This window comes from Giraffa tippelskirchi, chromosome 7 (assembly GCF_054371585.1).
Source record: "Giraffa tippelskirchi isolate mGirTip1 chromosome 7, T2T-mGirTip1v1.2.pri, whole genome shotgun sequence".
NCBI lineage: Eukaryota > Metazoa > Chordata > Mammalia > Artiodactyla > Giraffidae > Giraffa > Giraffa tippelskirchi.
Window position 1 is genome coordinate 78,675,210 of NC_137281.1, and position 15,541 is coordinate 78,690,750.

Genomic DNA, 15,541 nt, shown 5'->3' on the forward strand with positions numbered 1-15,541 from the left:
ATTTATAAAAAAAAAAAAAAGAAAAAAGAAAAACCCAGTTTATTCCAAAAGGAAAATGGAAACTTCACTGGAAACAATTCTTCATGGATAGTCAGGTGTGGCAAATCAGAAACTATTAATGGATACACCCAAAAGTAAACAGCTTATTATGTGGGAATATCTTGTTATAAGTAATTTTTTTTTAAATTTAGTTGGAAATGCTTCATGTAATATCTACTCCCTAAATTATGTCACAGCTAATACTTCACAGCATTCACACTCCTTCTATATATTATTCTTATTTGAATAGAATAAGACATACTTTGCACTTACCTTGTAATTCCAAAGACAGCTTCTCTGAGGACAAAATTTGTAGAAATAAATTGCTACAACAGATGGTATAATCCCAGCTAAGCTTCTTGATAATCCTTGCACAAAAATCACGTGGACATAGGAGCATGAATGGCTTTAGAGTGATTAAATTGGTTGGCTATAGCAAATTCTTTGACGTCATAAACTCAGGCACTCCCACTGAACACTCTTAGTATTTAACATACAACTAATCTCTTTCATTTCCCAATCTTCCCTGTACTTATCTAATTTCTTAAATGCTCTTATTAGAGTTTCTCACAAATCTAGTGTCTCCTGTTAATTTGTCAAGATAAATAAATTTCTTGTATATAGGACATGATGAATCAACACATTTCTGGTTAGTCTTTGAAGGATTTTAATTCTCTATCTTCATTTATTTATGTTCAATACATAGAGAATATAGGCTATATGCTGCATGCTAAGTTGTGCTGTGTGGCAAGTGCTTCAGTTGTGTCTGGCTCTTTGCAACCCTATGGACTGGACTGTAGCCCACCAGGCTCCTCTGTCCATGGGATTCTCCAGGCAAGAATACTGGAGTGGGCTGCCACTCCTCCTCCAGGGGATCTTCCCAACCAAGGGATCAAACCCACATCTCTTATGTCTCTTTCATTGGCAGGCGGCTTCTTTACCACTATCACCACCTGGGAAGCCCAGTATAGGCCACACCTATAAGGTAAACTTGGAACAGAATACTGGGATTGAGTGGGAACTCAGGATCGGAGTTAGAGGCTCCCACTGGCCAAAGATGAGGCAATCAATAAAAAATAATAACAATGGATTGAAAGAAAAATCCATTTAGATCCGAATTCATAATGACACTTAAAAACAAAATTTACTAGTAACTTTTAGAGGATGCAACTCATTATTTTGAATACTAGCAAATAAAATCATGTGTCTATTTTTTGCCTTTCCTATACAAATTGTGGTCCTGTGTAATCAAACAGTTGATGAGGTGATGCTTCTCCTTTTAATATTCCAGCTGAAGTAAAGAAAGAAGGGCACAATTAAACTGTCAGTCTTTTGCAAATCCAAATAAGTGAGTCTAGGTCTTGAATAACAATGGCTGCTAAAATCACAAAAGGAGACAACCGATTAGTCCTCCTGAATGTAGTACCAGGTCTATGATATACTTGTGCCAGAAAATCCTGATCTTAACGTGATCAAATCTCTAGCATGGTCCAATAGAAATATATGAGCCACATGTGTAACTGTACATCTCAAGTCAAACTCAGTTTCAGTTCAAACTCAATTTCAAGTGCCCAATAGCCATAGATGGCTACAGTACAGTTCTGTCTGATCATTAAATTATAAGAAATACAGCAAGAGAGGAATATGTAATCACAGTGATGCAGTTAGCTAAATCCAGACTGGGAACTCTTTAGAAAAAAGATGATCTGATTTCCTCAAGTAATAAGTTGCAAGGGAGAGAAAGAGTGAAAGTGCAACAGTACATGGGAAGACGACCTACGGGTTATGAGAAACTTAAGAGACACATTAACTAACAACGATGCATAGATTGCATCCAGATCTTGATTTGGAACAAAATGTAAAACACACATTTATGAGATCATTTAACACTGACTGACTGGATATTTGATGACACTAAGGAGTTACTCATTTCTCTAGGTGCAATAACAGCACTATGGTTAAAATTTATTAATGTCTTAGAGCCATATACTGAAACACTTATGAAGTAATATGGCATCTGAGATTTGCTTCAAAATAATCCAGTGTGATTGGTAGGGGTACAGGTAAAACAAGACTGGCCAGGAGCTGACCATTATTTGAAGCCAGATGATGAAAAAAATTATACCATTCTCTCTACTTTTCAATGTCTGAAATTTTCCACAATTAAAAAAAAAAAAGAAAGAAAAGAAGACCTGGGATAAGATTACAGAGATACTGTCCATATTGTCAGAAGTACAGTTCATGAAAGACACTACTATAAGTCTTCTTTCTGAACTCATGACGTACCAATGGCTGCTGCCACCACCACAACACAGGGCAATAAACTAGGAAAAACTTAACAAACCAAAAAACCAAACAAATAACAAAAATAATGCTCACTTTATTAAAACTTTGCAGAAGCCAAATGAGAGGAAAGAGGGAATTGTTTTTTCCACCTGAGACTGTATCTTCTTTTCCTTGGGTTCCGCTGCCTGAGTTTTCCTGAGTCCCTGCTCCACACTCCCTAAGCCCATCAATGCAGGTATCTTCAAAGCAAGGCTCTCTGGAACCAAATACATATTGTACAATTCATTTTTTATTTCTACTTGTCCTGCAGCTCACCAGAAAATGGTGATGATTTATAACAAAATGGCACACAGGCCTGTGGGGTTATGTGAGCCTGATCACATCAGATTCTGAGGTTTATGAGCTTAGACACACTTTGGAGGAGTGACGGCACTCACACCCTATCTGTTAACTCTGTAATGCATAATATAGACACTCAACAGTGCAAATGAAACAAAAAGGGGACAAATGTGTTAGTTAGTATCTTGTACCCAAGTGCTTCCAATTACATGAAATCACTTTCAAAGTTGAGGCGTCCTTTCCTGCTTATCCAGAGCTGGATTCTACATACAAAGTCTGGTGATTGAGGTTTGCCTTCCTGGAGCAAATGCCTAGTTACTAAATGTGAACTTTATAGTGTGTGTAAGTTTCAGCAGTGAGAAAGAGTGTACAGTGATTTGGGAGGCAACAAATTGAGGGCAAAGGCTCAAACTAAAAAATAAAAATATTTATTTAGCTTTTTGGAAATAATAATAAATGACAAAAAAGGAAAACTAAACCAAACAAAAAAACCTGACAATGTTATATGATTGATCATCTCCAGGCACAACAGCATTTATTAATGAATATAAAAAATAAATTTTATTATTTCAATCCACTTCCCCTCTGCCCCTCGCTTCAACTACATGTATATTTTTGGAATTTTGAGTTCCTAAGAAAATTCCACAATTTCCACAATACTGGCTCCCACAGGGTGACTGAGTGAAGTTAATCAGGGTCCCAATCCCATAAGGAAATTAATTTTTATCGTTGGGGATTCTGAACAACCCGACCTTTAGGAACTTAAAAAGCAGGTGCTTTCATTAGGATCCTTCTAACATTGGGGAAATGCAGCCAGGATCCATTAAAACACAATCCAGTTTGGATACAAGTACTCTGCAGCCTTTCCAAGTTCTCCACATGACTAGCAGTGAAGCCACCAGCTTTTCTGGCAGCCTATCCTCTCCAGCATTCATTGGAAGGTCTGATGTTGAAGGTGAAACTCCAATACTTTGGGCACCTCATGCGAAGGGTTGACTCATTGGAAAAGACCCTAATGCTGGGTAGGATTGGGGGCGGGAGGAGAAGGGGACGACAGAGGATGAGATGGTTGGATGGCATCACCGACTCGATGGACATGGGTTTGGGTAGACTCCGGGAGTTGGTGATGGACAGAGAGGCCTGGCGTGCTGCGATTCATGGGGTCACAAAGAGTCGGACACGACTGAGCGACTGAACTGAACTGATCCTCTCCAGCTGCACCAAAGTAGAATTCACAAAACTGAAGATAAAGCCTTCCTGACTTTTGGGGAAGTTAGGGGGGTCTTTGGGTAAGAAAAGTAAGGAGATTTTGCATCAAGCTTGCCTTAACAAGCAGTACTGGGGGAAGGACTGCTAATCTACCCAGAGCACACCTGTGCCAAGGATATGCGTGTATAGTGTTCTTACCCATTACCACGCAAGAAAAGTACGGGTAAACTTGCAAGTCACTCTGGACGAAGCCCCTCAAAACAGAGGCAAATTCGGTGAACCAAGGCCACTGCCTGTCATGATAACCTCAGTCCACCAAGGTCCTTTCTTGAAGAATTGTATTCATCTCCTGGCTGAGACAGAGTACAGAAGAAAAATGTAACTTCTGGGTAGGGCAATGCCACATGGAGTTTGGTCTACTGTACAAGATGGCAGGATCACTGATACTTAGAACTGGAAAGAGCCTTGGCTGGATGACACTCCTGGAACATCTTTACTAATGCAGCTTAACAGCAGTTGCCCAGATGTCGTTGCTGGGGAGCGGGGGAAGGACCCATCCTTGAGGAATGGAGCTGCCTTTGGGATGATCAGACGGCACCAGGTACTGATCCCAATCATGCCTTAACAAGAACATTGTAGAACAACTGTTTATTTCTGTTTTATTCCAAGCAAGATGTTAGCAACTAAGTATTCTATTTCAGGACTCTGCTTTCAAATGACTGATATGAATCTACTAAAGAACTTAATTTCCAGAAATTATGAAAAAGACGACTTCTTAATATACATACAAATGGGGAAAAAACTCCAAAGAACTTGTATTTTATGGATAACCAAACAAAGAATATAGCGTCGATCCTCATTATTTACAGATTCTGTATTTGCAAATTTGCCTACTCACTAAAATTTATCTGTAACCTCCCAAATCATTACTCATGGTGCTTCCATGGTTACCTGCTGACATGCACAGAGCAGTGAAAACCTGAGTCACCAAAGGGCATGTTCCCAACTGCAGTGGAGCATGGTGACACTCTGCCTTCTTGTTTTCAGCTCTCCTACTGTAAACAAATGTCCTTTCTGTAGTCTATTTAGTACAACATTCTTCACATTTTTGTGCCTTTTATTGGTATTTTGTTGTTTAAAATGGCTCCCAAGTATAGTGCTAGAATGCTAAAGCTAGTGTGAGAAGGCTGCAATATGCCTTATGGAGAATATATGTATGTTAGATAAGCTACCTTCAGGCATGAGTTATATGTTAATGAGTTCAATGTTAATGGATCAAAAATATATATTAAATAAGCTGTCTTTAGAAAAAGAAAGAAAATTTATATATTGATTGGTTGATGAAACGTTATGGCAGAGGCTCACAGGAATCTAATTCTATTTTTCCTCTAGGAGCAGCAGTTCAACATTCCCTAATTCAGCATTTGCAGCTTTATAGAACACAGCTCCTATGAATAATGAGAATCAACTGTAATATATCTAAAGGCTAAAACTTGTATATTAGCCAGAAATACACTTTTCCCAGAACACTGCTGAACTGCACTGTTGGACCTTTGGAAGGATCCTCAAAGATCACTTGGTTCGGTGGTTTTTCAAACTGGGCTTTGAAGACCCTTAGATCCAAGGAGATGCTCTGGGGAGTCTAGAAACAACAAGGTGCTTCCAGTCACTAACAGATTTAAGCTGCCTGTGGAGCACATTCATTCATTCTGTTATACAAACTGATTTCTCAAAACACTGGATCTGGGAGGGTACTACTGTTCACGTTTGAAGGCCACAGTCTAATCCTCCATTTGCATCTTGCAGGTAAGGAAAGTGAGGCTCAGAGCTAAAAACTTTACCCAGCTCATTAGTAACTGCAGATTAAGGTGAGACTCCTTGTTCCTAGCTCTCTTGGCTTTGAACTCACAAGTCAGTGTGGGTCTTAAACAGTCTCCACAGGTAAGTAAGTACACAGGGAGGGTTTCTTTTCCTTGGCCTGTTTAGCCACAGAAGAGAATTAGGAAAAGGAAGTCAATGTTTTAAGTCAACGTAACAGCTATAGCATGAGATAACACAGATGGCAAGTCACAACCCGAGTCTCAGTGTCTTCACCTGTTAAAATAGGGACATGTACTTCTCAAGAGTTGATGAGGACTAAACAAGATGTAAGCGGCATCCTTCAAACTTGGAAACATTACATAAATTCATAAGAACTAAGGAAAAAAAGATATAGTAATAGACCCCAACAACATAAGCACTGCCTGTTGCTACCTAAGGGAAGGAAGACGTAGATAATGCCCCTCTGACCTTATCTGGATGAGTGCTGGCAGGGAGTGCTCAGCTTGGAGGTAATACTGCCGGAAAGGCTGCAAGAGATGAGCGAGCGGGAACTCATCTGAAAAAGAAAAGGCACCATGCCACGTCATCATGCTTAGTGTGTAGAGCGTATTTCTCAAGGCAAAGTGACTTAGTCTGTGATTATACAATATGATCAAATGTGTCTCATCTTCATCCCTCATTTGCATGATATAGTTTAGAATTCAAATCCTAAAGGTGTCACCTGTCGTCTACCACCTCTTAGCTTAGGTGGAGATCATCCATGAGCAAAGGAGCTGTCAATCTAGTATTTTTCTTTTCTCTACTGGCTACAGAGGAACTTACCTGGATCCCCAAATAACTTGGACTCGATTTCATGCTTCTGAAGTAAAAATTTCTCTTTTTCTTTCCTCTGTTTCTTTTCTAATTCTCTTTTCCTCTCTTCCTCTTGTTCTCCTTCTAACATAACTCGGAGGGCTCTCTCTTCAGCTTCATAGAGTTCAGAGCGCTTTTTAATGAGTTTTCTCAGTCGCTGAAGGTGATGCTCAAAAGTCTCATCTGCTGAGGCTGGAGGACAGACCCCTGGGTAACAAGATCCAAATGGTGTTTAGATACAACCTCTTCTTATCCCCAGATCCATGTTCTAAGGAGCAGACTCAAAGTCCTACTTCCAGTATGAGTTTGGTTAGGGTTTACAAATTCCAACCAATCTTCAAGGCTCAATTTGACCTTTCTGAGTCTTCAATTAATTTGACCTTACCCTGAGTTTCACTAACTCCTCTTTCTGTATCACACCACTTAATCTTTGATTTTGTTTATTTCTAATGTTTTTGACCCTTCACCTGGACAGTTCCTTTACTAAAGGGAGGAACTGTCTTTTATTTCTTCATTGCAAAAACAGCACAGACACCTAGACCCAATTAATAAATAATTCTCCCTCTAATTGAGTCTGAACTTCTGAGAGTGCACACTTGAGCAATGAGAAAGAAATACACTTAACCAACCACAATATCCTCACAGGCTGCTAATGAGAGTAGTATAACCAACTATTTCATTTGCCCAGTTTTAGCACTGGGGATGGTTTTAGCCCTGGGGATGGTTGGTCACCCTGATTTGGAGGTCTGATTCTTTTCTTCCTCAACTACTGTAACTAAATGGCTGTGGAATTCACTCTCCTAACTTCATCTCCAAGGCTAATGGTTCTTCAGATCACTTTGGTAAGATTTCTTTGCTTGAACAAGTTTTCATCCACTCATTCCCACCTATGGAAACTCTAAAACTCAAATCCATCTTCTACTAAGTTGATAATTATTTTCCAAATACACACAAAATTCTTATGTACTGAGAAATTTAAACTGTCACTTTGTTGCTTTGTAATGAGTTCATGGTTTTGTTTCATTTCTTTACCTAGACCAAGGATTGACAAACTTTTTCTATAAAGGGCCAGACATTGAATATTTTAGGCTTGTGGATCATACAATCTCTGCTACAAAAACTAAAATCTGCCAGTACAGCAAAAATATACAGCTAATCCATCAGCCCCAAAGTGTCTCCAGACCCATGAGAAGGTGTGGCCTGCTCCCATCTCAGTTTGCTGGGCCGCACCACTCACGCTCACATTCCTCAGCCTTTCATGGATCACTTCTCACCACATTCCCTCTGAAATGGCACTCCCCACCAACCCTCTTCCAGATAACCTGCACTGACATGATCTGGGTTAGATGAGATACTTCCATGTTTACCATTACTTCTCTAGTTCAGGCAGCTCCCAGATGCCAATGCCTTCTCCTTTATTTCCCTTTATTTCCCTTGAGGCCACCCACGCCTTAGGGCCTCACCCACTCTTCAGACCTTGGCATAATTAGAAAAAAGATTCCACCCCTGAAGTCTTAAATCCAATTATTCTCTTCTCTGGCTTTCTACCTGAGACTCCATCAGTTTCACTAAAACCTCCAATGTGGGAACTCCTTGGTGATCCAGTGGTTAAGACTCTACACTTCCACTGCATGGGGCCTGGGTTTAATCCCTGGCTGGGGAACTAAGATCCTGCACGCCAGGCAGTGCAGCCAAAAAAATTAAAAACAGACAAAACAAAACAAAACCCAAACAAACAAAAACACCCCTCCAGTCTATCAGATTTCTCCAAAATGTGTGGTCACCCACAAAGCAAAACCCCAACAGCCCTGTGCTCTGTGCTCACCTGCCAAATGCACTCCTGTGACTATGTGACCTGGTGCCAGTGTACACTTTTGTCAGCTCTGCCCATAACAGCACCTCTCTGCAGCTACATTCCCATGCCTCTCTGGTTGGCTCTCATTCGTTCTTCACAGCAAGTATTTCAAACCTTCAGCTGCTCTCCTAAAGCCTTCCTTCTCTACTCTAAGCAACCCATCTAGCATTTTCCCTAGAGGAAAAGAGGCCATCAGGCAGGAAATTCTTTAATATTTTTTTCCCCTAACTTTGCTCATTTGCCTTACTACCCATCCTTGCCCTCTTCACTTTCATTCCAGTGGAAAATGGCTCCTTCTCCACTGATGTGAATGCCTCCAGCCAGGATCTGAATCTCCCTACTTTCTACAGGACCTCAAGCCATCAACTATCTCTCCTGCTTCCCTTCACAGGCAAACTTTTAGTGAGCTGGACTCACTGTTTGTTTTTTTGATTTCCTATTCCCTCTTTGATCTTGTCTAGTCTGTCTTCTACTCATACCACCCCACTGACATGCACCCTGCACAGGTCACTAACGATCTGTTAGGGATGGCCCTTGATCTTCATATTACTTGATGGTGATGGTAATAACAATAGGAAGAAACACTTAAAACATTTGCCAGGATGGTTTTAAACACTTTATGTAAGTTTACTAATTTAATCATTGCAACACTCCAAGGATAGGTACTATCACTTTTTGCTTCATACAGGTGAGGAAAATCAAGGCACAGAGAAGTTCAAGTAACCTGCCCATTATTACACAATCTCTTTCAGCATTTGCAACTTTCCAGAAGAAAGTAGGGAGTCTACGTGGGCGCGTGCCAAGTCACTTCAGTTGTGTCTGACTCTTTGTGACCCTATGGACTGTAGCCCACCAGGCTCCTCTGTCCAAGGGATTCTCCGGGCAAGGATACTGGAGTGAATTGCCATGCCCTCCTCCAGAGGATCTTCCCAACCCAGGGATCGAACCTGTGTCTCTTACATCTCCTACATTGGCAGGCAGATTCTTTACCACTAGTACCACCTGGGAAGCCCCAGAAGGTCTACACTTTCCTCCTATCTCTCTTGATCTCTTTTGTAAGTCTCCCCCTTACCCAGCTTGATTGTGACATTTCCTAGGATTTTGTCTTTTTGATCCTCATCTCATACCACACAATCTCCTTAAGGTCATTCCAATTTACGGCTACATGCTCATAAACTCTTATCCAGAATGCCCCAAGGGCACCTCAAACTCAATAGGTCCTAAACCAAACTCATCAGCCCTGAGCCTGTTCCTGCTCCTGTTTTCCTGGTCAATTAGAATGGTACCATCATTCATTTAAGAGATCAAGCTAGAACCTGAAAGTCATTTTTTCCTTCAGCTCCCACATGAGCTCCCCCAATTATTTACTTATGTGTATACACATACTTCACACACACTACTCACATCTCTTAAATCCATATACTTTTCTCCTGCTCGCCATCTGACCCTTATTTCGCACCCCCATATTATCCAGGCCCAGACAACAGCAGCCTATCAGTCTCGGTTTTCTCCCCACTCCTAGAAGCCCCAAACCTTCCTCTGCTCTGCCAGCACTAATCTTTGTCATCATTTCACTCTCTGCTAAAAGTCTTTCAATGGTTCCACTCAGCTTTAAGCATAGGTGAGATATCTAGTCCTAGTCCATAAAGACTCTTTGCAACTTGTCCCTGCTTACATAACCAGCTTCGTTTTCTCAGTACGTAATTGGAGAAGCACATGCCTTAGAGAGAAGTTAGAAAGCTGTACTTCTTCTTTCAAAGCATCCCACAAAACCAGTTACTAGACACTAACTTGTTTTATACTCAAGACAATTAATTCCAAAAAGTCTGCTTATTTTAGATCGTAATTTCTCCTAAAATTTCTCCCTTCTTTTGGAAAGTGAAGAAGGCTAATATTGAGAAATTATGCTGGTAAATTCATTTGATGAAATTTTACTGAACATACCTCACGGAGGACATGAAGTAGGGGAATATTAAATAGTAGCCCTCAGGTTTTGCATTTTTGTAAGGAAAAGAAAGAGGTAGACACAGCAGATGCAAACTCCACTCTGACTCTTGAATGGGGTCATCTGATTCTGAGATCTAAATCTGAATCAGCCAGTCTGCAGACTGGCACGCAGAAGCTAACTACTTAGCCAGTGAATGAGCAGACAGAATGCACATGTCCCAAAGAAATCTTATTAAGGGTCTGAGTTGCAGTTTTCAATCATATTTTAAACCACACAGGGCAAATCTTTTGCTACTGTGGTACTTGCTAATTTGTGCACTCTCAAATATCCCTGGTGAATGACAATGGCCTACTAAATAAGGCAGCATGTTGTCCCAGCCAGGTGCAAATGAAAAGAGGCAGCAGGTCACCTCAACCCAGATCAGGGAAGGATGGATGATGCTGCATCTGTATTTACTTCTGAAGGATAGTGAGAGTTTAAATGGGAAAGATAGAACTGAGGGCCCTCCAGACAAGCAGACTGGCAACAGCAAAGATCCAGGCAGGCCAATGGAAAGCAAACTGGGGAACTTCTAGAAAACCAGGGCGCCCTCTAGAGTCCAGAGGAGACTACTGAGGTTTTCTAAGTCCAAAAGTGACTTGCAGGTAAGTCAGGGACACCCATGCAATCTGCAGGGCATTCCCTGCCCCATCTAACCATTCATATGTTTTCAAATAGCAATGTTTCAGGTTTGAAATGTATCTGAAGGAGCATGATAAGTTTTTCACACCTTTTGAAGCACCAAGTAAAGACAGGGTAGCTTTCGCCTTGGTATACGGGCAAAGTTGACCAGCCATGCCAACCTCACTCAGAAAAGTGTGGCCAGGAATGCCTGGGGTGGGAATGATGAGTCAAGAGGAACATATGGCAGTGGGTTTCCACATCCTTTTCAATTTCGGCTACCCAGGGCTAAACATCTGAGGCTTCCTGCTTCAAAAGTTCTGAGGTACTGTTGACAAGCTTAGGTTACCCTAGTGGGTGAAAATAATGAAGTATCAAGCATTTTTCCATCAAATGCTGGGGAGGGGGAGGTGCCAGGGTAAAGAAAAAGAAGAAATGCAAAGTTGTGCTTACCTTTCCTTGCTGCAGCCTCTTTCCTAAGTTTCCTCAATTTCTCCAAGGCCCGAAGAATATCCACCATTCTTTTGGTGTCTGCTTGTTTTTTCCTCACTTCAGATAAGACACCATCAGCAGCAGCTTTAAGTTCCTGCTCCTGAAGGAGAAAGAGAAGCCATGAGACCTAGTATGGAACCTAAAGAGGAACAACCTTACAACAGAGAAAAGCTGCCTGGGCTTGAGATTTCAGAAGATCAGGCAGTCCCACGATTAAGAAAGACTCCACTGTATCAACATCCCAGTTTCCTGGGCCAAGCACAACTCCTCTCTACACTACTCCAGCCCAGGGATTATCTTCTCTGCAGCTTCCACGTGGGCCCTTGTCTTTGTTTCTTCCTCCGAGTTTCTCAAGCGTTGTTCAAGGAATATCTGCATCCAACTTACCTTGTCAAGTTGGGGCTCTGTCATTAAAAATGCAGACTCCTGGATGCAAAGATTCAGACTAGCAGGGAGGATAAGGAACGAGGTTGGAAAGGCCCAGACTCCACAGTGTTCTCAGTAACACCTAAACACAGCCACTTAGTAGGGCCACTAAGCCCCACTGCTCTAAAGTCTTTGATAGCCTTTCCAATATCTGAAAACCCACTCTTACTCTTCTTAAATTGCTTCACATGTAGACTAAATAACCCTGGTTCCTCAAGTCACTACTCACAGGACTCCCTCTATAGTGCCCTTGCAGTGGGTGGTAGGGAGGATCCTTTTGACTAAAGCTCTCTTTCCCATCTGTCAAATGACCACTATAATTTCACCATTACAGATACACCATGCTGTTTCACTCTTTTGTTCCTGGAACTGTACATGTTGCTTTCACTTAGCTTTGACATTTCCTATAAGACTCAGCTGAGATGTCACTGGATCATCTGGGATGCCTTCCTTGATACTTTCCCCCAATCTCCAGTTGAAATCCTAACACACACCATGCTATACAGACACGATCCCCCATTGTCCTCTAAGCCCCTCAAGAATAAGCTCTATGTCCTATTCATCTCTGTCTCCAGCACCGAGTGGTGGGCCAGTCCCAGTAGGTCCTCATTAAATGTCTGTTGAACTGGCTCATATTCCCTTAGATTAAGGCACTGCCTCTCCTTTAAAGCACTGATATGTTCCTGGAGGTGTGAAGATAAAGCTTGCTATCAATATACTTTACAGGGGAGGCAGGTCAGACTCAGGGCTGTGGCAGATTAAGAGGAGGGAGGAAATACTAGCTGGTTGTGGAGAGCAGAGGGAGAGGGGAAGTTCCTTGAGGAACTCAAAAGTAATGAGGATGCCTTAATTATAATATCTGACCACTTTCCAGTTTCATCCTTACCCTCTATGTAAGAACTTGAGGTCAGTAGGCTTTGGAGTGAAACTGCCCCCAAACCAGTTGTGTGACCGTTAGCAAGTTAACCTCTCTATGCCTCAGTTACCTAATCTGCAAAATTAGGATAATACCGCCTACCTCTCAGGGTTGTTACAAGATCTGGCATTTGCAAGTGAGGACTTTAGGCAGCATAGTGTCTAGTATATAGCAAGTGCTCAAAAATACCATTGTTGACCTTGAGAATACAGTTGAACTTGTAAACAAAGGAATCTGGTGAAATCACCACTATTGGCCCATCAGCCAATCGGGGTATATGTTCCTGGAGAAACGGCCTAGAGTTCTTTTTATTTTGTATTCTTAAAATCACCTAGAGCAATACGAGACGCAAGGCCCAGACGCTTGTTCGTTGTGAATGTTACTAAGTGGACAGAAGGATGGAGCAAGAAACAGATCTGTCATCCCCGTAAGATCATTGCGTAATGCTATACTTGGTATTACTTTGCAGCGCACTCTATAGAGTATTTGTATTGTGTACACTATACACCATTAACATGCAACCAAAATGGAGATATATGGTAGGAAAGGCAAACTATCTTTTTATTTTACGGATGAGGAAAAAGAGGCTTAAAGCTGAGAAATGACAGTGCAAAGCCTCACGCCCCTTCAGGTGTCAAACACCACTATCCCGGCCCCCGCGAGCGTCCGCTGCTCTTACCCGCTTCTTCTCCTCCACCTCCTGCACGCACTGGACCCTCCAGCGGTCAATCTCCTGCTCGCGCTCTGCTGCCCGCGCGGCCTCCGCCTCCCGCTCGGCCTCGCGTTCCCGGACCCTCTCGCGAAGCCGCAGCCGGCGGCGCCGGACCCTCTCCAGCCTGCGCCGCGCCTCGCCCACGTAGGCGGCCTGGGTCAGCAGCTCTAGTCGCTCGGCCAGCTCGGCGCGCAGCGGCTGTGCCTGTGCATGGAGCTGCGCCCAGGCCGCGCCGTCGGCCTCGGCCTCGCGCAGGGCCTGGCCCAAGTCGCGCAGCCGCTGCACCAGGCGCAGGGCCCCCCGCAACCGGGCGCGCACCTCGCCCAGGCTGGGCCCGGCGGGCGCGCGCGGGGGCACCGAGCCGCCGGCCCGCCGCGGGGTTCCGAACACCGCCTCTAGCCACTGCCGGTCGCGCAGGCGCTGCAGGGCCGCGTCCCCGAGCGCGTCGGACGGCGGCGGTGCCTCAGGCCAGCGCGGGCTCCAGGGCGGCCCCGGGCCTGGAGGCGGCGGCCGCGGGCGCTCACCGGCGTCGTTCCCTAGGAAGGGCCGGCACTGGGGCGGCGGCGGAGGCAGCGGCGGTGGCGGCACCGGGTAGAAGGAGCCGCCGCCGCCACCTCCACCGCCCCCGCGAGAGACTTCCCCGGGGGCTCGGGGCTGCAGAGCCAGCGGAGGCTGGAGGAAGGGGGAGGAGGCCCCCGGAAAGGAGCCAGGCCGCTGGGGAAGAGGCGGCGGGAAGGCCGGGGAGGGTAGTGGCGGTGGCGGACAGCCGAAGGGAGCGGGAGGCGGCGGCTGCGGGGGCGGCGGGCCGGGGCGACCAGAGGTGAAGAAGGGTGGCAGAGCCATGGCCACCACAGAGGGATTCTGAGAAGTGACAGGAATCTGAGTGGTTCCCGGAGAACGAGTCTTCCGGGAGGAAGTGACGCATACCACGCGCGACACTCGCGTGACGCTGCGGCCCAGGGACCTCCCCGCAAGGCTGGGCGTTTTCATTCAATCCTTCAAACACACTGTCCTTCTGAGCATTCCACGTGCGGAGCTAGCAGCTTTGCAGTGAGATTAACAGATCCAGTTCCTCTCCTTGTAAAACTACATATTTAATCAAGTAATCATTCAATCAAATGCAAAAGCGCTGTCGTGGATGTGGAAGAAAAGAAGGCAAGCACTTATAGGAAAATTTGATGTAAAGAGGTTGGGGAAGGTCGTCCTAAGGATCTGAGACTTCATCTGAGGTCTGAAGAGTAATTATGAGTTAAATAGAAATCGGAGAGAGAGAGGGACGCGCAGTACAGATGGGAACAATGTTTACAAAAGCCCTCTAGTGGATTACAGGAGTAGGTCTGGTGTGGGAACTGGAAGAATGCCAGTGTTGATGGACCACAGAAAGCCTGAAGGGAACCTAGTGATCCTGGGAGGCGGACTAGATCATAGGCTCCAGGATCTGATATTTTAAGAACAGTGGAAAACCACTGGAGGGTGTTAAGCAGGAGGGGCAGGGAAGCCCATATGAATTGCAGATTCGTATGTTGTAATATATAGTACAGCAAAATCCTGTGTACTCTTTACCCAGTTTCTTCCAGTGGTAACATCTTGTAAAACTGTATTACAATATCACAACCGGAATGTTGATATTGATGGTCAAGATACAGAACATTTCCATACTTCCAGGAGCCCTCATTTGCCCTTTTATAGCTACACCCACTTCCCTTGGCAACTACTAATCCCCCATTTCTGTAACATTTTTTCCTTTTGAGAATGTTGTGTAAATGGAATCATACAGTACATAACCTTTTTACTGTTTTCACTTAGCATAATCCTTTAGAGATACATCCAAGTTCTTGTATCCATGTTCCTTTTTATTGCAATAAAGGTGTGCAAAATAAAAAGTTGTGGATAAAATGAAACCATACTTTGTGTAGTCATTCACCTACTGAAGGATATTTGAGTTGTTTCCATTTGGGGACTACCACGAATAAAGCTACTATAAAC

The 15,541-nt window shown here is 43.7% G+C and overlaps 1 protein-coding gene across 2 annotated transcripts; it reads right to left on the bottom strand.

Annotated features, from left to right (window-relative positions):
* Positions 1-3,078: 3,078 nt before the first annotated feature.
* Positions 3,079-14,440, bottom strand: PDCD7 (programmed cell death 7). Of its 2 annotated transcripts, XM_081513753.1 has the most exons (6): positions 13,523-14,440; positions 11,463-11,601; positions 6,517-6,753; positions 6,163-6,250; positions 4,825-4,928; positions 3,079-4,493 (listed from the first exon to the last, which is right to left on the bottom strand). In XM_081513753.1, exons 1-6 carry the CDS (start codon positions 14,396-14,398, stop codon positions 4,321-4,323), a joined length of 1,617 nt encoding a protein of 538 aa, XP_081369879.1. In that variant the 5' UTR covers positions 14,399-14,440; the 3' UTR covers positions 3,079-4,320. The 2 variants fall into 2 exon arrangements, with proteins under 2 accessions (XP_081369879.1, XP_081369880.1); XM_081513754.1 differs by lacking the exon at positions 4,825-4,928.
* Between the last annotated feature and the right edge of the window lie 1,101 nt (positions 14,441-15,541).

Excerpts from the sequence above, each read along its gene's own strand:
- PDCD7 (XM_081513753.1), bottom strand. The coding sequence starts at position 14,398 with ATGGCTCTGCCACCCTTCTTCACCTCTGGTCGCCCCGGCCCGCCGCCC. Across the intron at positions 6,754-11,462 it reads AGAGGCTGCAGCAAGGAAAG|GGGTCTGTCCTCCAGCCTCA; the intron begins GTAAGCACAACT and ends CTTGTTACCCAG. Across the intron at positions 4,929-6,162 it reads CCAGCACTCATCCAGATAAG|TAGGAGAGCTGAAAACAAGA; the intron begins GTCAGAGGGGCA and ends ATTTGTTTACAG.